This window comes from Rhinatrema bivittatum, chromosome 3 (assembly GCF_901001135.1).
Source record: "Rhinatrema bivittatum chromosome 3, aRhiBiv1.1, whole genome shotgun sequence".
Classification (NCBI taxonomy): domain Eukaryota; kingdom Metazoa; phylum Chordata; class Amphibia; order Gymnophiona; family Rhinatrematidae; genus Rhinatrema; species Rhinatrema bivittatum.
This window is the reverse complement of record NC_042617.1, coordinates 145,629,829-145,651,946: the sequence shown is the minus strand read 5'-3', so window position 1 is coordinate 145,651,946 and position 22,118 is coordinate 145,629,829. Positions and strand designations below refer to the sequence as shown.

The 22,118-nt window shown below is 41.2% G+C and overlaps 1 protein-coding gene across 8 annotated transcripts in view; it reads left to right on the top strand.

The window, feature by feature from the left end:
* Nucleotides 1-22,118, top strand: part of RMDN2 (regulator of microtubule dynamics 2) — a 252,019-nt gene that overhangs the window by 139,141 nt on the left and 90,760 nt on the right. For all 8 annotated transcript variants that reach the window (XM_029593795.1, XM_029593793.1, XM_029593796.1 and 5 more), the window contains 2 exons: nt 5,811-5,913; nt 12,983-13,043. In XM_029593795.1, the coding sequence (XP_029449655.1) occupies nt 5,811-5,913; nt 12,983-13,043 (164 nt within the window). The remainder of the gene's footprint in view (nt 1-5,810; nt 5,914-12,982; nt 13,044-22,118) is intronic.

The following is a 22,118-nucleotide window of genomic DNA, read 5'->3' as shown; positions in this document are numbered from 1 at the left end:
TGAATAAGCTCCCCGCCCCCCCTTGTTCTCATGTTTTTGGGTTGGCCCCCATAAGGAATTATATAACACATTATCAACTTCATTACGATACTCATGGCCCTCATAAATCCTTTTCCAATATGCAAGGACTCTTCTGAGATCATCTACATCAGAAAATGAGTGGAAAAAGCACATTGAGCATCATTACACAGTGATGTCACCTCATAGTAAGGATAGAAAGCCCAAAATACTTGCCCATACTTTAGTCATTGTGCAGCCTCACTTAAATATGCTCCCAAAGATGCACAATCTTATAGATTTATGTAATGTGCTTGAGAAGAGGAGAGATTGATATGTGTAGAAAGATTTGCATGCATGTAAAATTATGTGGTGTGCTAGATAGGGTGGAAAGTTGTGAATGCAAGAAATAAGAGGCTTTGAATAGTATTTATTTATTTATTTATTTATTTATTTATTTATTTATTTAGACATTTTATATACCATCATTCCATATCAAGATCACAACAAATAATATTAATAATTTTCAGACAGAATTCACACATATAGAGTGAAATGCTCCAATTCAAATTATTCTGCTAGCTAATACATATGACAAAACATACAACATATTACAGCTAATCCATCTTAGCAATCAGTACATTGTAATTCATGTTTCATTGTATCTGTTCTACTTGCTTCCAGTCCAGAGAGCTCTCATTATTCTTAGTATTGAAATTACCTCACTTTCTTCTCACAGTTTTTTTCCTCGTGTTTCAAATTAAACCCTCTCCTTCTTGATACAGTCATTCTCTTACTCTGTTGATTTTAAGTAAGATTATATGCATTTTTAAGCAGCCATATTTTAGCTCACATTGAAATTTCTTTCTGTCTGGTTTCAGACGTAACTTCTTCGGTAGTGAATTCCAAAGCTTTGGAACCGCTATAGATAACACATGGTCTCTTACATGGGCCAGGTGTGCACTCTGTATTGTTGGTACAACCAGAAGTCCTCTATTTTGGGATCTTAGTGCTCGCTGAGGTGTGTGTACTTGTATTTTCTCACCTATCAGGCCAGAATAACTGGAATTAATTATTTTGAATATTATCGTTAATATTTTGCAATATATTTGAGATTGTACTAGTAGCGAGTGCAGTGAAATCAGGGTGTAATGTGATCAAATTTCTTAGCTTCTAACAAGTGTCTAGCTGAAGCATTTTGAAATAATTAAAGGGGTTTTAAAAGACATGCGAGAAGACCCAATAATAGAGAATTACAGTAGTCTGAGAAAATGAGTTTGCAATAGAGATGTGCAATCGTTTATCATGAACTAGGCAATTACAATGAAATTGCCTAGTTCGTCATGTTTTGGGGGCCCCGAAACCCGAAAAGGATTTTCCCCGAACTTCGGGGAAAATCCATTTTTCGGGTTTGCATGGGGAGAGAGGCAAATTTTTTTTTTCAATTTAAAAACCACCCCAAACCACCCCAAATATTAAGATTACCTATAATACAACCACCCCCCCCAATCCCGATCCCTCCCCAAGACTTACCAACATCCCTGGTGGTCCAGCGGGGTCCCGGGTGCCATTTGTTCCTCCGTGCACATGTGCGCCATTGTCAGCCTTGCTCCTCAAAATGGTGCCGAACAGCCTCTGAACTACTGTCACAGGGGCTACCGGCGCCATTGGTCAACCCCTGTCACATGGTAGGAGAACCGACCAATGGCGCCCAAAGCCTGACCCCCCCCCCCAAGGCTTGCCAATAATCCCTGGGGGTCCAGCGGGGGTCCGGGAGCGATTTCGTTGTCTGCTGCCAGAAATCAAAATGGCGCCGATAGCCTTTGCCAATACTATGTCACAGGGGCTTTCAGCACCATTGGTTGGTTCTCCTACCATGTGACAGGGGCTGACCAATGGCGCCGGTAGCCCCTGTGACATAGTAGTTCAGAGGCTGTTCGGCACCATTTTGAGGAGCAAGGCTGACAATGGCGCACATGTGCACGGAGAAACAAATGGCACCCGGGACCCCACTGGACCACCAGGGATGTTGGTAAGTCTTGGGGAGGGATCGAGATGGGGGGGGAGTTTGTATGTAATGTACGGAAATTAATTTAAATGCTTGGGGTGGGGGGTTTTTTAGCTTAGTTTCCCGCTTTGTTTTTTGGCCCGGTTTCGGTTTTCCTCGTTCCGTTTTTCAAAAAAACTTAACGAGAAAAACCGAATTTTTCCACGAAGTATCAGAGTCAAAAAACGACCCGGTAGAAAAAAACGAAGCACATCTCTAGTTTGCAATACTGTTTGAAAATCCTCGAAAGTTAATAAAGGTTTCAGCTATTGTAGTATACACAACTTGGCATAATCTATATTGACTAATTTATTGTTGTGCTTTTTCATAGTAAGTTTTTCGTCTAACTGGTTCCCTAAATCACGTACTTGATTTTTAGAGGGTATTTTGAAAAGTCCCCAAGTCCAGAACCAGTGGTTTAACTATAGACGAATTTCTCCTTAGCCAAATGTTTAATGTTAGTTTAATTTGAGACAGGACTTGCTGAATAGCTTTCATATAATCTAATAGCGTTGACACTGTATGTTCAAATGATTTGGAAAGTGGAATGTAAAACTGTATGAGGAAACAACAAAGAAGTAGATGCCACAAAAAAGTCTTTTCCAAATCTTTACTAGTGGAGACGTGTAGTATTTTATAAAAGATGCCCGACTCTGGCCGAGTTTCGCCACTTTGAGTGGCTGCCTCAGGGGCTTAATTATAATCACAAAGTTGAAATCAAAAGGAATTTCAAAAAATTCATCCGCAGTACGCATATGTCTTAATAGGAGCAGGTTGTTCTTAATATTCTATTGGTTCCATTCATTAATGGTGCTGAATACATGTAACTGCCTGACGGTACAGATAGTCTCCACTATTAAAGATTTGGAAAATACTTTTTTGTGGCATCTACTTCTTTGTTGTTTCCTCACGGCTGTATTGGATCACCTAACTTGCTGTTTTTTGGTTCCGTCCCATGTAAAACTGTATGTCATCAGCATACAGGAAGAATGAAATCTCTAGACCCGCCAGTAATTTACACAGATGAAGCATATATATGTATTGAACAAGGTTGCCAATAGGGATGAACCTTGAGTGACTCCTGTATCTATATGGAAAGTTTCAGATATCTGATTGCCCAATTTAACTTGAAACACATTAGATAAGAAGGAAGAGAACCATCTGAGTACACTTCCATCAATCCCGATGTTGATCAACTGATGATATAATAGGGTATGATCCACAGTATCAAAGGCTGCCATTAAATCAAGTAGCACAAGAAAATAAGATTCACCAGAATCAAATCCTTGTAAAACATCGGCCATTAAGGAGAGGAGTAGAGTCTCAGTTGAATGATGTTCCTAAATCTAAATTGATTTGGAAAAAGAATATCTTGGTCTTCCAAGTGGCTCACTAGTTGGGTTAGCACAACTTTTTCAAGTACCTTTGAGAGAAAAGACAAATTGGAAATGGGACGATAGTTATCCCAATCGTCAATTCTTTCGGTTTTATTTTTTGTTATTGGCTTTATCACAGCTTGTTTTAGTCCAAACAGAACGACCTTCAGAAACTAAAGATTGATTAAGGTAGTGATTTTAGGAGTAATAACACAGTGAACTGAATAGCCGGTTTAATTTTGGCTATAATTTGACTGACTTCAAGATTGGTTACTCTGTCAAACGTAGTCCATTTAGCCAGGCCATGGGAGTCCTTGGGGGCTCTTGTAAGAGAATTGACAGGGAAATTATTTTTTAACCTTTTAATTTTATCTAAAATGGATGTGCAATATTCATTGCATACGGTCTTCGAAAAGTTATAGTTTCTCAAAAAGGAAGATGATGGGTCTTTAATTAGATTTTTAACATCAAAGAATAATTTGGAGTTAAATATTACTTCATGGATCTGTTTAGCATAGTAATCTTTTTTTGCTTTGTTGGTTAATGTCCGGTATTTAGTTAGGAGAGACATATTTTCTAAAGGATTCTGAAGTAGGACATTTCTGCCATTGTTTTTCCAACTTTCTAAGAGTTTTAGTACCTCTTCAGATTGGAAGCATTCTTTTCTTTGTTAATGTTTCTCATTAGTACAGGACTGTGCTTGCAGTGGCTCTACACTCCCTACTCATGATATCCTGTATCAGCTATGTCCTTGACAATCTGGTCTCAGAAATCAAAGGCAAAAGAAGCATTAGCTTATTTAATTCAAGGAGCTTATTTTCCATTGATTCTGAAAGTATCTCCTTATCTATTTTTTTTTCTGAAGGTGAGATTTTGGTCTGGTTTTAGTAGATGGGTTAAGGAAGGTTATTTCAGCCTTTATTAATTGGTGGTCAGACCGGGGCAGTATGGTGTGGTAAGTATTAATTAGACAGTTACTGATATTGGCAAAAATTAGGTCTAATATATGCACTTCTTTATGGATAGCTTTCGTAATAAATTGAGACCACCCTAATGCATCCATTGCCTCCAAGAACATTTCACAAGCTTTCTTATCTACATGGAGATTAAAGTCTCCTATGATTAAAGTAGATTCTGGTGATGGAAATACTTTAGTAAATTCAATCAGAGGTGAACAGTTTTTTTGTAGTATACCAGGGGGACAGTAGACTAAACCTACATTTAAATGAGGTGATTTTAGAATTGCAACCTTGTAGGGAGGACTAATTTCTACTTTGTAGGGTACTAGCTTGTTCTTTTTTAGTAATTATTTTGTACAGGTTAATGCAGGGGTGAAGGTAGGCTAAGGGATTTTTAAATTGCAAACACTGTGATCCCTTGTGGGAAAAGCAATATTGGGTCTTTAATAGCAGCTTTTGCATGGAAATCTATAAACGGTGTTTTAAAAAAAAGAAAAAGGTTAAAAAATTTTTAAAAAGTGAGATGTCTGATAGAGTAAATGAAGACAGTTTTTTCTAGGGATGTGAATCAGGTGCCCAATCGTTCCCACTTTCGGGTTTGTCTGGCCGCAGGAAAATCTTGTTTTCCCACGGATCGACATTTTGGGTTTTTTTCATGAAAAATCAGTTTTCGACTTAGTGCGCGCTAACTCCCGTTAGCGCGCACTAACAAAAAATAGCAAAAATTAACAAAAATAAAAATTTTTTTGTTAGTGCGATTACGGGAGATAGCGCACACTAATTCCCTTTAGTGTGCACTAACACCCGTTAGCGTGCACTAACCTGAAAAATGATTTTCAAGAAAATTTGGGAGGAAAAATGTTTGTTTCTTTTTTTTACAGATATATAACGAATTAAGAAATATCGTACGATATTTCAGTTTGTTATAAAAATGATTCACATCCCAATTTATTTCAAATAGGCTTCAAGCATGAAAAGTATCAAAGCCATTCTCATAAGAAGCAATAAGAGCTGGTGGCAGCAGTAGTGCGAACCGGAACTTACACCAGCCTTAAACTAGTAAATATAGTCATCTCAAAGGCTCTAGGAGGCATATAAAAGGCCCTTTTATAGGGTGAATAAATCATTGTGGGCATGTCTGTGGACAGAGTGAAAGGCATAAATGAAACCTCTATAGTGACTCGTCCTATGTGCCCCAAATATATATATTTTAAATGTGTTGGCAAACCTTTACTTTTTTTGCCAAATATATCTGAAATATTTCCTTATATGCCTATTACTATTTTGGGAGGGGTGAGGGGGGTTGGCATCTTCTAGATGCCAGAAACAATTTGGTAAATTTAGTCAATGCTGATGTAGTATTTTGGCTGCTACATTTGACATTGTGATCAAGTTAATGGTCTAATTTTTTTCCTTCCTCTACCATGCCAGTATGGAAGCCAAGTTGAGTTTCTGTGGAGATTAGCTCGAGCCTATGGGGATATGTTTGATATGACTGCAGATATGGAAGAAAAGAAGAATTATGCTATTAAAGGTAAGGGCAGTTTAAAAACATATTTTAATGGAAAGTGAAAGATACAAAATAAAATATCTGATGACAGCCTTAGAAGAGCCTACTTTTGATTTTTGCCACATGATCTGAACTTTTCTAGTTGATGAACTATGTGCTTTAAATATCTTTCTCTGTTGTATCATTTATAGTTTTTGTTTATACTGTGGATTTGTTTTAAATCTTTTTGTTGTTGTTGTCTGAGAAAGCCATCTTTGAGCAAATGCTTTGTTTTCAAAAGAATTCTAGAAGCACAAGCAAATCAAGTGACTTGCCTATGGTTACCCAGAGGCTGAGTGGCAGTCTTAAACTTACTGTGCTGAGAAAAAAGTTTGTGAACCTTCTAGGATGGTCTATATTTTGGCACTGGTTATACTTAAAACATATTAGATCCTAATCTAAACCCTGTTAAAAGAAAAAAGATAAGCCCATTGCTGTGAGCAGTAGTGGTTTCTCCCTAACTGTGCTCTCATGAACACCATTCCCATTCTTTTTTTTTCCTGATGGTTGACGTATGACGTTTCCCTTACATCAGCCACAGTGAGAGAGGCCTGCAGAACTTTAGGTGTTAGTCTGGGGTTCTTTGTGATTTCATGGATGATTTTCCAGGTTGCTCTTGGGTTGATCTTGGCAGAATAACCACTCCCGGGTAGAGTCGCTGTATTCTTCAACATTTTCCATTAGTAGACTATTGTCTGACAGTGAATGGATGGAGCCCAAAATATTTTAGACATGGACTTTGTAACCTTGTCCAAACAGATGAGCATCGATTTACTTTTTTGTGTGTAGCTTCTGTTCCTATCATTTCTTGGGCACGGGAGCCCACAGGGATGCATCATAGATCAGGCATGGCCCCAAAACCTCCCACAGCAGGGAACATGGCGGTCTTTTAAGGCCCTGAGGGTTTTCTTCATCCTGGGGATCTACTCTCCAACCCAGTCACGCCACAAAACCACCACTCTGTTGTTCAAAAAGAATTTTTTTTTACTGGTGTTGATGAGCAGGATAAACTAAAGTCTAAAACAGTACATAAAAGGTAAACTCAGTGTCAAAAGGATAATGAGGAACGTCAATAATTGGATACATTCCTTCCTCTGCTTTGCATCCATGGTGGGCTGGGCCCATCCCTCTCAGCACCTGGCAATATGGTTGTACTTCAACACCATCATTAGCGCTCACTTGGCATATGAGGAGTTCGCTTGGCTCAACTATGATGAGCAATTCTGTGAAAGGATGGCAGACATGCCAAGCATGTCCTGGGGCTCTCATGATGTTGAGCCTATGGCTCACCCACATGACAGCTAGGAGCTCAGACGTGCCCACAAACAGCTGATCCTTTTAGGGCCAGAGAAATGCACAGAGTCAGGGATGCGCAGCACATGCATCCTCTGAGGCTTGTTGGCAATTTAATAAAGGGGGCTGCTTGGCGACGGATTGCAAATACAAACATATTTGCACCACCTGTGCTGCCAGCCACCCTGCCACCAAGTACCACAGAAAGGGTACTGGAAAAGGGAAATGATGCCCTCTTGAGAGTCCCAAACCAGTTCAGTAGCAGCAGCCTGAGATTAACTTGATGCATTACCCAGCACCTTGTTGGAGAGCTTTAGGGATGGCTTCAGGATCCCATACAATGGTTCATTAACCCTAGCCCACTGCAGGAACGCACCTTGTGCGACTCAATTCTACACAGTGGTGAAAGAAAAGCTGGCCACCGAACTGGGGCTGGGGAGGGATTGCAGGTCCATTCCTGCATCCCCCATTCACAAATATGATTGTGTCACTCCTAGCAGTGGTGCTCAAAAAGTTGCTGTATAAGTTTAGGTTAATCCACGACCTTTCTTACCCTGGCAGCCAGGGCCATCAACAACTTCATTCTGAGGGAGGCATGCTCAGTATGGTATGTGTCATTCGACAGTGCACTCTATCTACACAGGGAGTGTGGTGAGAGGGCACTAATGGCCACTTATGACATAGAGTTGGCCTTCCAACTCTTCCTCGTGCATCTGGACAGCTTCCTGTTGCTAGGCTTCTTCTTCTATGGTGCCTATTACTTTGATAAGTACATGCTGATGGGTTTTTCCATCTCTTGTGCTTATTTCAAGGTTTTTAGCATCTTTCATTGGGAGATGTCTCGTTGCATGGGTTTGACGAGCCTTTTCCACTATTTGGATGACTTTTTATTCGTGGGCCCCAGAAGTTCAGACATGCTGGGGATTATTCGGTGGTTTTCAAGGCTTGGCCCACAACTTAAGTGTTCCATTGGCAGCCAACAAGCTGGAACTGCTGACCATGGTGCTGACATTCCTTAGCATCAAGTTGGATTCCATCCAAATGGTGTCTAGGCTCCCCGCTGGCAAACTTCATAAACTGTCTGCTTTAATTCGCAGCCCATGCCAGTCCTGTAAAGTGACCTTAGTGTTTGTGCAGTCTCTCATTGTGAGCTTGGCTTTTGCATGCAGGATCATTCCCATGGAGTGAGTCTTTTTGCTCAGGCTGATAATGGCATCTCTGGCGGTAAGACGATGACACCACTGGATATGGGTCACACACTCACTGCGCAAAGATTTAGTAATCTGGGAACGCTTCCAGCCAACTTTAATGGCTCAGTAATTTGGTTGCCTCCCTCAGTCTCCAGTTTAGACATGGAGCTGTATTCAGATGCCTCAGGTGGTGTGGGGTTTGGCCTGTATTGTCAAGGTTTCAGATGTATGGACACATGGCTGGAGGACTGGGCACAGTCTAGTATCACCATCATGGTCTCCCTGTACATTTGGGGTGAACACCTAGCTAATAGGTGGGTGGTATTTTGCTGTGATAAACTTGCTGTTATTGAAATTATTAATTGCCAGTTCACCAAATGTGTGTGTGTCTCCGAATTATTGAATAATGGTCTTAGGTGGTTGGAGTTAAATGTGATAGCATGAGCTATACACATCCCTGGATTATGCAATGAGATTGCTGATTGTCTTTCTCATTGCAAGTGGGAAGATTTCAGGAGGCTGGAACCAGATGCTGAGGAGTTGAGGACGCCAGTGTTAGCACACCTTTGGACCATTGGAGCGAGGATGCACTTGACTTCCTGCACCAATCCATTGCATCATCCACCTGGAAAGTCTTTGTGAGGGCTACAATGCAGTCATGGCGTATCTGGACGATATGGGTTGTTGTCGCGGGCCTGTGTCTTCTCCCCCCTCCCCCTCCCGCACACACACATTTTAGTGCAATGCATAGTGCAAGCACACAGGTATATCCAGGGGTGTGGTCCTGGCACATCTCATGGGCTTCAACTTTTTTGAAAGCGCCCAGAGTTGGCCCAACCCTACCAGGGACTTTGCAGTAAAGTGGTTTCTAGCTGGATGGGCAAAGGCAATACCTTATACCCTGGATGGACGCAGGCCAATACTGCACAAACAGTTGCTCACACTGTGGCACATTTTGCCATCAGTGGTTTCCGATCCTTTCGAGCTAACCTTGTTTCGAGCACTGTTCACTATTGCCTTGTTTTGCTCAGAGTGAGAAAGTTGGTGTCAGTAGCAAGCTGCAGACAGTATTGTTCTGGCCTCCACACTGTGGATGTATAGGTCCATCATGGCAGGTTCTTGTTAAAGATTAGGAGGTTCAAAATGGGCCAGCAGGGAAGTCGCAGCCAAAGTCTTTTGCTTTGGCTGCGGTCTCAGGTTTGCCCACAGGTCCTGTCTGAAATGCCTCACACTATGCTGTGTTGAGATGAACTGGCGGATCTACTCCAGTTGAGCAAGTTTCGGTTCACTGCTATTTTGAAGAGATCACTGAGTGCAGCTATGCTGCATACTGAGCAATTTGGAACTCCTTCTGGATTGATGCTGCCTCCATTGCTGGTCCTCAAGTCTTCCAGGGGCCACCATACAGTGCATAGCATGTCCTGATGTGACATTTACCCAGTCAGTAATGAAGTAATTAAAATTGTTAATTTTGTTAGCTTCCCTAATTTCTGTAGCATTTCAATGTCTGTCTTTTACTTTTTTCAATTAAAAGTAAAGGGTTCAATTAAATGCTATAGCAACCAGATTATGTGAGGAACTTCTGTACATACAGTTGATGGTGCCAGGCCACCAACAACCTGCCAGATGGATCTATTTGGTTTCTGGGGTGTTATAGCCTGCTGGTACCAACTCAGCTACCCCACACCATTTTCAAACTGACCAAGATTGTTTCTTGTGTGTTTTATCCTGATGGCATAGACTCTGCTAATCCATGACCTAGTTTCTCTAAACTTGAAAAAAAAAATGTATTCCTCAATTTCTTCCTCTTGCCTGTCAATGATGATATAATCATGAAGCAAGCTCTGGATCAACTTGCAGCAGGCCTGAATGGACACCACTTCCTTCTGGAGCATGAGATGGTTCCTTGTGAAAAGAACATTCTTGATACCGCAGAGGAGCTTCCAAGCTTCTTGGATGGTTCTCCATGTGTGCGTGCCTTTGAAAACAGTCCATAAAGCATCAGTTGCTTGGACAAATATTTATAGGGGTTGTAGTCTCTGAATTCTGTGTCCATTGCCTTAAGCAAATACAGTGCAGAAGGGCACTCCCAGAACAGTTGACAATATTTATTCTCTCCTATACAACCCCTGGAGCAGTACTTATACCTGCAGAGGTCCTCACATACATGAATGCCCTTGTGGGTAAGCCATTCTGTATGGCCATCCATGCAATGACTCTGTACTTGCCCATAAGTCCTCTAGATATGGTGGGCTGTCACAACATGATACAGGTGGCTTCTAATAGGTTGGTCACAGATTCTGTGATGTCCTTTTGCATACTGTAGATCAGCTTATAGATATTCCTAGATATTCATAATACCAGTGTGACTTGTTCTATTTCAAACTCCTTCACAAACTGCTCCATCATCACCTCTTTGTAGGAAGGCAGACTCAAACTTATTTAAAAAGGCGTTAAAAACCTCGCTTTTAAAGCAAGCTTTTGAAGGACTAAGTAATATCAGATGATGTACCAACATGTTAAAGGTCAACACATTGGGGTAGATTTGATAAATTTACACGCGCATGTGCTTTTGTTGGTGCACCAGGCGCGAACAAAAGTACGCTGGATTTTATAAGATACGCGCTTAGCCGCGCGTATCTTATAAAATCCGGGTTCTGTGCGCGCAAGGGGGTGCACCTTTGTGCAACCTGCGCGTGCCGAGCCCGGCGCGTGCTGCCTGTTCCCTCCACCTCCCCTCACCTTCCCCTCCCTTCCCTTCCCCTACCTAACCGACCCCCCCCCCTGGCCCTATCTAAACCCCCCCTACCTTTTTGGCAGATTTACACCTGCCGAAAGCAGGTGTAAATCTGCGCGCGCCAGCGGGCTGCTGGTGCGCTATCACTTGACCCGGGGGCTGGTCTGGAGGCCTCGACCATGCCCCCGGGCCGGAGCCATGCCCCCGGACACGCCCCCTCCCGCCCCTTTTACGAAGCCCCGGGACTTACGCACATCCCGGGGCTATGCGCACGCCGGCAGCCTATGCAAAATAGGCGCGCCGGCTCGCGAGTGCCCTGCACGCGTAAATCCAGCCAAATTTACGTGCGCAGGGCTTTTAAAATCCGGCCCATTATGAATTAATCTAGTCTGTCCTTAAGCCTTATGGTGATGATTTTATGTCTTATTGGGGTCTATATTCAGTAAACCGGTTAGTGGACAATTTATCCAGCTAAAGTTGGCCATTAACTTGCCAAATATATTCAATGGGATAAACATCCCACTGAATATAATCAACCTAAAGTTCATATCTCAAACATCTTTAAAAGATATCCAGCTAAGTAACGCTGTCACCCTTTAAAATAGGTTCAGATTAGAGGGTGACCAATTCCTTCCCCTCCCCAAAGCATGATGTTAAAGCCGTGCCAGGCCATAGTCTCTTATCCCCACCCAATCTCCTCTCCCCACACCTATTTAAAACTGAAGTGCCCAGCACTGAAGTTCCTGGTCCCTGGTCCCAATCTGTATACACGCTGTTTGGCTTCCTTCCCGCCTTCCCTCCCACCAACCCACAGCAAAAAATCATGGCACCTACTTCACTCCCTATCCTGTCCAATACCTTTTTTTTCTGTGTGTGGAGCCCCACTCCCGGCACTTCCAGCCAGATAATTCAACCCCTCCACAGACTTTCTGGCCGGATGTCATGAGAGAATTGGGGGTCTGTTATACTGGGTATATGTGGCATATCCTCCAGAATGATGTCATTGCCTCTCTATTCCAATTCCTTTGCCCTTTCCTCACACTCCCCCACCTCCATATCTTCCGCCTTCTTGCCAGATATCTGAGGCGCATGCTTTTGGTCTGGTTTTTACTCCCTTGGAAGGCTCCTCTCTTCTCTCATCTCCTCTCCTGGGGTTCAGATGCTATTCCACTTTTGCTTTCAGCACGGACAAGCATGTGCCAGGCATGGTTGGGGGGTTTGCAGCAAAAGAGCACAAATTTGAGGGAAAAAGAACAGTGTGTTCAGTTTAACAGTCACATACTATTAATACTTAGACACTGTGGGACAATAATCTTGACCCCGTCTTGCAAACCCCTCACCCATGAGGTTTACTGCAATAGTAAAAGCAAAGCTATGCAGGTGATTCCTAGAATTCCCACCACATAATTCACAGAATTCCCACCACCGAATTCCCTTTCAGTTGTCTAAACAGTGTGGAATATTTAATTTTGTCCCACACATGACTCATGGTCCTGCCATTCTCAGCCTCCTGGGAGGGAAGGAATCTCATCCATTGTATAACAGCATCACCCAAGGGCTGGTTTTAAAGGTCCACTTAAGCCAGGGTCCAGAAGAGAATCACATTTTGTGCTTCTCAGCCACAAGCCTGCTGCTTCAATGTTTTGATTAAGGGATTGAAAATGGGGGGAAAACCTGATTTAACAAAAAAAAACAAAAAAGTGAGCTGGACTGAGGAAGCCTAAGAAGTTGAGAAGGCTGCCAAAGGCAAATATATATATATATTTGTACATATTATATACATAGATATCTCAAATCTGTCATAACAATTTTATGTTAAAAATTATTTTCATAGGAAAGGCAGTAGCTGAAAAAGCCATTTATCTTGATGCCGAAAGTGCTGACAGTCATCAGTGGTAAGTCTGATTAATAGTAAAATATTGTTGGTTATGGCTAGCTGTGAAATCATATCGACTACAACATGTAAAAAATTCTCAACTAAAATGTAGCTGTTTGCAGCAAGCATACGATACCACGTAGAATATGAGGTGCCATGGGCTCTGCTTTGTTTAAGATTGTTCTGTGATTTGGGGCCACATTCTGTGGTCTGGGAACATGCTCAGCTTAATGCTTTTCTGCACTCTGGTTCACTGTGCGATAACATTTAGCTACATCTGTTGCTTAAAGCTGAAATGTTTTTAAGGGGAGAGGTAGATTAGCTGTCTAGATGCCGGAATATTCTCAGTGGGTAAATATGTGTGGGCCAGTGGGTTGGTATGAACCATGGTGGAAGTGAGCAGGATAGTCTCCCCATGGTGCACATTCTTGGAGGAAGGGTCAGGAAAACCAGGGCCGTAGGCCAGTGTGCCTGGAGGGACTGGCCAAAGGAGAAAGAAGCCAGAGCTGGTGAGGCTTGTCCCCCACCCTCACCCTCACCAGGCAGTCTTCACTCTTTGTGAAAGGTAGGGGGAGGGATAGAATAAAAGTTAGATTTTCATGGAAAAGATTGTTGGACAAACTAGGCAGGCCAGGTTTACACAGGTTGTCCAGGAACATTTATTTTTTTTTTTTTACTTTTTATTTATAACATTTCAACCACAATTCTCAAGATATACTTGAACAAGAAAATCTCAGGTTGGACAATGAAAAAAGAAAAATTATATACAAAAAAAAAATCCAAGCAATATACAGCAACCTAAAGATCAAGTCCACAATACTGGAGGATGAAAGGCACAGTTCAATAAGTGATTATTTAACAAAGAAAAATAAAGGGAAAGCAGCTAGATCCTGAGACTACTGGAAAAAAAAAACATGACACGTTACAACTACTCTTCCATTGCCACATAAGAACATAAGAAATTGCCATGCTGGGTCAGACCAAGGGTCCATCAAGCCCAGCATCCTGTTTCCAACAGAGGCCAAACTAGGCCACAAGAACCTGGCAATTACCCAAACACCAAGAAGATCCCATGCTACTGATGATCCGTAATAGGAGGATATGAAGAAGCAAATATATCAGCAAGAAAAAGATAGTTTGCTGGGCTCAAAGATAGCCTACATATTAACATTATACTTAACACAACATTTGCATGGAAACTTAAGGCAAAATTGTGCTCCTAATTGCAGTATCCTAGGTCTCAACAGAAGGAACTGTTTCTGTTTCTAATAAGAGGGATTGGCAACATCAGGAAACACCATCACTTTACACTGCAAAAAAAAAAGATAAACTCCAATGTCTAAAAATACATCTTAAGGAGCCAATCTTTTTCAGACTCCAATAATGTAGAGGGTTTAGCCAAAGAAGTGTCTGATGTGTCTCAGATTTCAGTAGGATCCAAAGTATTATCAGTTGTTGGAGAGAGGCTTTGTGATTTAATAGTTCCACTTTTAGGAGGTGGAAGATAGTAAATCTGAGCTTTTGGGGGATAAAACTGATTCAGGAATCTGAAGAACCTCCATCATGTAACTTTTAAACATATCCTTGGCAGAGAACATAGGAACTTGTGAAAAATCTATAAAGCGCAAGTTTTTGCGATGCAAGGTATTTTCAAAATTCTCCACCTTTTTAGACAAAGTGTTATCTTTTACCAAACTGTCCTGAAGAGACTAAGTTTGAGATACACCTTGTTGATCTTCAGTTAACTGCTGGGCCATTCCATTGTTAAACTTTTCCAAAATGTTCAGACGTGATTCAAAAGCCTTATTGTTAACCATTAAAGGCAATAAACTAGAAGACATAGCTTTACCCAGCCCTTCTAGGGTTTCCCATATAAATACTAAAGTAAACTCTGCTGGTTTCACCATTTTAAAACTTCCTGGCAGGTCAGAATTGGCTACAGAGCCACCCAGCCATTCCAGTTGAACCGTGCTTAAAGTCAGTCCTCCAGCTTCAGGAGCGTAGCACCAAAAACTGCAAGAATATTCGTCCTATCCGAAATGGCGTTCGCTTCAGCAGCCAAACCTTTGACTGCGCTCCCTGTTCCCAGTCAGGTTGCTACCACATACAAGACCATTTTAAGTTCCAAATAGGAAAACACTTTACAATATTCAGTTTATTTATTTTATTATATTAACTCTCACAGTTCAATCAATGCAGTTTGCAATAAATGTACTATAAAACCATTCTATAATAAACTACAGCTTGTACATCCTAATAGAGCCTACTGATATATTAAATCCAGCATAAAATATAGCAAAGCAGCGATATCATAATATAATACCACGTAGAGTCCTAGTAATTCATTGTTAAAATCCACACATGACAATTAAGGCTGCTTGAATAATTAAGACTACTGTTAAATGACCTCTTGAATAATCAAGTTTTGATTCCTTTCCTAAACCTCATGTGGTCTCTTTCAACCTGAATTTCCAAAGGCAGTGCATTCCCGCAGTGGGGCCTAGTAGAAACATATATATCTCATTATCTAGAACTTAATTTTGGACAAAGATAGTAAACTCAACAGGTCTTTGCTAGGAAGACTGCAACACTCTGGACATCGTACAGGGAATTAATACATTGACCAGATAGCTCAGTTGACATCTAACTAATGCTTTAAAGACCAATCATCATATCAAATGTAGTCCTCATTTTCTATGTTTGCTAAGCTTTGCTTTGCAGTTTAATTGAAATTGAAAGCAAATGAATGTTACTTCAGTATGGAAAGCATGGTGAGAAATATTGTGATAATATACACATCGCGTTAGCATGGTTGTAAATTAATGCTACGGAGGCCCTAATTTAATATAGCTACAGTGAATTATGGTTTTACTGCAGTAGTACTACAGCTAGCATGTGCTCTTTTAAATGAAATATAAATTATGCAAACATGAACACCATGGATAATATAGTAAAAATGTTAAAGAAATTGCCCTGTCCTACTACGATCTTTTTTTTTTTTTTTTTGTCTTTTGTATTTCCTAAGGTTTTCTAAATATCTTCTTCACCTAGCCTGTATTATTTGGGATTGTTGCCATTTTCTGTCGTAAAATGGTTGTGGAATAATAGTTGAGAGGAAACGTTGAAACTGTAACCAACTAAGGAATGATGGTTGAGATCGTTACCTGGCAGTAAATGTGCTAGCTGGAAACGTTCTTCATCCAAAGCATTCACAACTTAAAGGTGTCAGGTATGATGGTCATTACAGAAACCAAGCCAAATTATTAGAGGAAAATATTTTAATATTCACAGAAGTTTAATTTTGATCAATACAGTTTAATCTGGCTGAACCTGTCTGACAATTAAAATCTTATTCAGTATGCTTCCCTTGCCATTTATTTATTTAAGAGATCATTAACTACAAACCATCAAGGGAATTCCCTGATGTGTGGTGACTGTCCGAGGTACCCACTCTGTGATTATCTCATTATCTAGCCACTGTCTTTATTCTTCAAAACTTTTATTTATATTTCTTTTTTATCTAGTCTATGACATATTCTCTCCCTGGCGGTCAGCTCGACCCTCTTACAGCATTCTCGCTTCTTTTTGTGAATACTTATCAATTTCTGTAAATGTGGAGCTTCTGCCGCTTCGAGCTGACCGTCAGGGAGAGAATATGTCATAGACTAGATAAGCAACACATGATAAAGAAAATAGGAAAAAAAAGAAACATAAATCAAAGTTTTGGAGAATAAAGATGGTGGCTAGATAATGAGATAATCATAGAGTGGTTACTTCGGACATAGTCACCGCACATCACCACACATCAGGGAGTTCCCTTGATGGTTTGTAGTTAATGATCTCTTGCAAAAGGGAACTGAAGATTTATTTATTTAAAACATATACTACAAATCATAATTTCTAAGCGGTTTACAATAAAACGTTTATAAAATCCATTATATGTGAGACAAAATAAATCGCATAGACTAGACAGTACATCTATCAGACCAACAAACTACTCTGTCTTTGTATAATGTAGTTATCTACTCATGTCACATTATCTTTCACAATACAAAGACTTTTGTAAAAAAAAAAATATTCTTAAGTTTTATGGCTTCTTAACCACAAGTGCCATCTTTAATGTTGGCTGATCTTTTTCTATTCAATCATGCAGTACTCGGGAATAGCCTGGGGAAACAAAAAAATCTTTAGCATTTCCCTAAATTTCAAAAGGGAAGAGTCTTCCTTTAAACCTCAAGGTAGGACATTCCATAATTCAGGGCCCTGAACATAAGAGCCTTAGGGTTCTTACTGGGCAGTAAAGTTTTATGAAAACATTAATGCTGGAAGGAACTAAACCATTTAACCCCTTAAAAACTATCATTAGAATCTTAAAGGATATCCTTCATTTAATAGGAAGCCAATGTAATTTCATCAAAATGGGTCATCTTTGTTCTTGAATTGGAATTCCAGACACTATTCTTGCAGCTGAATTTTGTACAGATTGTAAAGACTTTAAAGATTTTTGTGGAAGGCCAAGGTACACTGAGTGCTAATGAGTGTACTACAGTTTTTAGATCAGGCTCATTTAAGAAAGGTTGCAATCTCCGTAATATGTAAAGTTTAAAGTAGACCCCTTTCACTACTTTTAATATCTGTGGTTTTAGAGACAAAGTTGAGTCCATAACAATTCCAAGATTTCTTGCCTCTGTCACTATTGGTATCCCTATTCCATCTATAATTAAAGATTTAGGGATATTTGTATTAATATTAATATTAATATTAATAATAAATTAAATATTTAATTTAATTTATTATTAATATCTATATGTTATAGGTTATATGCTAAATGCTATATGTTATACGTTATATGTTAAGAAACGCTGTTCCATGTAACGCCATTTGTGCGAAAGTTTTGTTATATGTAAACCGACCTGATTCGATACTTGTATTGAGAATGTCGGTATATAAAAATCCGAAATAAATAAATAAATAAATATTTGGATCGGGAAATCCTTTTTAAGTATAGAATTTCTGTTTTTGATATATTTAGAAGCAATTTATTATTCATTAACCAATCCTTGAGAGTAACCAAAAAATTGGTAACCTTCTTAAGAGAACAATCAAACAAATCTCTGATAGGTACAAAGAATTAGAGATCGGCAAAATACGATATCCTCCATCCAGTTGAGACAAGATGCAGCATAATGGCACAATGAAAAAAACAAAGAAGCCAAAAGGGCAGAACCTCAATTGAAACTCACCAGATTTTTTTTCCTGAGATATAGAGTGATTGAGTTTGATCGTTCAAAAAAAAAAGAAAAACCACTTCAAAACAGTGTTTCCTATCCCAGTGTTGGATAAACATTTAAGTAGAATACCGTGGTCAATAGTGTTGAAGGCTGCTGTTAAATCTAAAAGGACAAGAAAAAATCCAATACCACAATTGAACCTCCGCTTAAAAATATCAAAAAGAGATAATAATGTCTCAGTGTTATGATTGACACGGAAACCATACTGATGGTCATCCAACACATAATAGGGTAGATTTTAAAAGGGTTACGCGTATAAGTTATGTGCGTAACCCTTTTAAAAGACCCCTGTGCGCGCCGAGCCTATTGGGGTAGATTTTCAGAGGGTTACGTGCATAACCCCCGAAAACCTACCCCTAACCCCCACTGCGCACGCCAAGCCTATCTTGCATAGGCTTCTGGTGTGAGCAAAGCCCCAGGACACGCGTAAGTACCGGGGCTTTCCTGGGGGGGGGGGGGCGCGTGTCGGGAGAGTGTCGCAACAGGCACGTCATCGGGGGGCATGACCGCGGCCGGCGCATCATTCGGGGTGGGGCAACAGGCGTGGTTCCAGCCCAGGGGTGTGGCCGCAGCCTCCGGACCAGCCCCCGAACTGGAACATGGCCACTACCCACTCTTTATATATCCACCAGCCACATCAATCTCCAATTAAACAACCAATACCAATATAATAGTCAGCAATTATTTATTTCTACAAACAATCGTAGTTACCCACGGGATCACCACCCAAACAATCACCCTAATCCGCTCTAAAAAACTCAAAAAAGGTTAACAAATGGTTTAACAAAAGCTGACAACTCCATCACTGAGGCAAAAAGTTATTTAATAAAAGCACCCCATTCAATTGGACCATTGAGTCCATAAGGGCTCACAGTGTTCCAATTAAAGATGTAACGTTGTTCAACACGTCTCAAAATTGATGATAAATCACCCCCAAACTCAAGCTTAATCTTTTTAATCACAAAGAATTTTAATTCTTCTATCGAATGACATTTATCCAACCAATGTTTGACTAGCGGAGCATTCTCAACACACAACCTGATTCTACTTCTATGTTCACCAATACGCAATTTAATGGCTCTAGCAGTTTGTCCAATGTAAATAAGCTGGCATGGACAAATGATTACATAAACTACACCACTAGAGGCACAAGTGAACAATTCAGGAATCACATAAGGGTGTCTTAAATTGGAATGAGAAAACACTTTCAATGGTAAAACATGATCACAAACAGAACATGATCCACAAGCCAATTGTCCCCGTTCAGAATTTGCTACCCTACATAGATCTCTACTTTGTTTCAAATTGTCCCACAAATTCTTCTGTTTTTTCAAGGAAAAAATCGGTTCATCAACAAAGATCTTCAGGGGGGATAGCACATGCCAATACTTTTTAACAATATCTTTAATTTGGAAAGCCTTTGTGGAATAAGGAATGGCACAAACCATTCTAGAAAGTGGCTCTCTTTGAGATTTGATCAACAAATTATCTCTATTAGAGAACAAGGCACGCTTATATGCTTATGTGCAGCACTTCAGGACTATATATTAGGGATGTGAATCGTTTTAGGACGATTAAAATTATCGTCCGATAATTTTAATATCGTCTTAAACCGTTATGGAACACAATACAATAGAGATTCTAACGATTTATCGTTATAAATCGTTAGAATCGTGAGCCGGCACACTAAAACCCCCTAAAACCCACCCCCGACCCTTTAAATTAAATCCCCCACCCTCCCGAACCCCCCCCCCAAATGAGTTAAATAACCCGCGGGTCCAGCGGCGGTCCAGAACGGCAGCGGTCCGGAACGGGCTCCTGCTCCTGAATCTTGTTGTCTTCAGCCGGCGCCATTTTCCAAAATGGCGCCGAAAAATGGCGGCGGCCATAGACGAACACGATTGGACGGCAGGAGGTCCTTCCGGACCCCCGCTGGACTTTTGGCAAGTCTCGTGGGGGTCAGGAGGCCCCCCACAAGCTGGCCAAAAGTTCCTGGAGGTCCAGCGGGGGTCAGGGAGCGATTTCCCGCCGCGAATCGTTTTCGTACGGAAAATGGCGCCGGCAGGAGATCGACTGCAGGAGGTCGTTCAGCGAGGCGCCGGAACCCTCGCTGAACGACCTCCTGCAGTCGATCTCCTGCCAGCGCCATTTTCCGTACGAAAACGATTCGCGGCGGGAAATCGCTCCCTGACCCCCGCTGGACCTCCAGGAACTTTTGGCCAGCTTGTGGGGGGCCTCCTGACCCCCACGAGACTTGCCAAAAGTCCAGCGGGGGTCCGGAAGGACCTCCTGCCGTCCAATCGTGTTCGTCTATGGCCGCCGCCATTTTTCGGCGCCATTTTGGAAAATGGCGCCGGCTGAAGACAACAAGATTCAGGAGCAGGAGCCCGTTCCGGACCGCTGCCGTTCCGGACCGCCGCTGGACCCGCAGGTTATTTAACTCATTTGGGGGGGGTTCGGGAGGGTGGGGGATTTCATTTAAAGGGTCGGGGGTGGGTTTTAGGGGGTTTTAATGTGCCGGTTTTGCGATTTTTAGATTTTTAGATTTTTCACGATTTTTCACGATTTTTCACGATATTTTACCCCCCCAAACGGCAACAATACGATTCCCTCCCCCTCCCAGCCGAAATCGATCGTTAAGACGATCGAGGACACGATTCACATCCCTACTATATATACTATTCTGTCAACTGTGGAACCAGATAAGTGCTCACACAGTAGTTGCTTCGCACACAGTGTCAGCATTACCGATTTCTCGGCAACCTATGATTAGTCAAGCCCAGTAGCTTACGAGCTTGCATATATAAGCCACACAGCTCACTGTGGCCAAGTATGATGGTTGCTTGAGAACATATACAAAGTTCTTTTTTCTTTTGCCAAATCTTTATTAGGAAGGAAAAGGTAGCATTACAATTATGGCTCAGTAAAGGGGTGGGGTGGATGTTGACAGAGGTGACAGTGAGTTAAATTTTACAGTTCCAAAGGGCCTATGGATAATGAGTTAGGAAGGACATTGACTTTCTCAGTCATTATCAGGCAACGCATATCAGAGAAATATGGGACACCTAGCTGGGAGAATCCTTATTTCCTCCTGGTTAGACTTAGGCTGCTTTTGAGGTGGGATTTTTTTTTGTGAGTGGGGGAGGGTATCACTGCCACTTAATTATCACTTCGGGGGGGGAGGACACTGTAGGGGAGGGAGGTTTCAGAGGGCCGACTTTTGGGGTTGGTTTTTTTTTTTACAGAATGGGATGCAGGTGGAGATGCCAGTGGGCTGGCGGCTTCTCCCAGCATAACATTTTTTTACAACACAGGAGGAGGTAACTCCTTCTCCCTTCCTCGCACAGTGATAAAAGAATATAATTAGTGAGATTTAAAGTTTACCTAAAAACAATAAGAAGAATTCCTCAAACCAATATATTGCAAAACTTAAACAAAATGTACATTTTTAAAAAAACCTTTCAAATAAATGCTTCAAAAACCTAGATAGGATATACAGTTGTGCCCATAAGTTTACATGCCCCTGGCAGAATTTGTAAGATGTGTAGCATTTTAAGAAAACATGAGTGATCAGAGAAAACACATCAGATATTTTTAATGTGTTTCAAATTAAACCATTATACATCACAAAATAGCACATTCATTAAACCAACCATAGCAATAAAGGCTGAGGCTTGGAGGCCTGTTCCCAACATCAAGTTCTAAGCCCAGTCCCAGGCCCCATGCTGGGGGCCCAGTCTGGAGACCAAGTCCCGACTCCTGGGCCTCGGCCTAGACCAAAGCCTGGACTTAAGCCCCACACC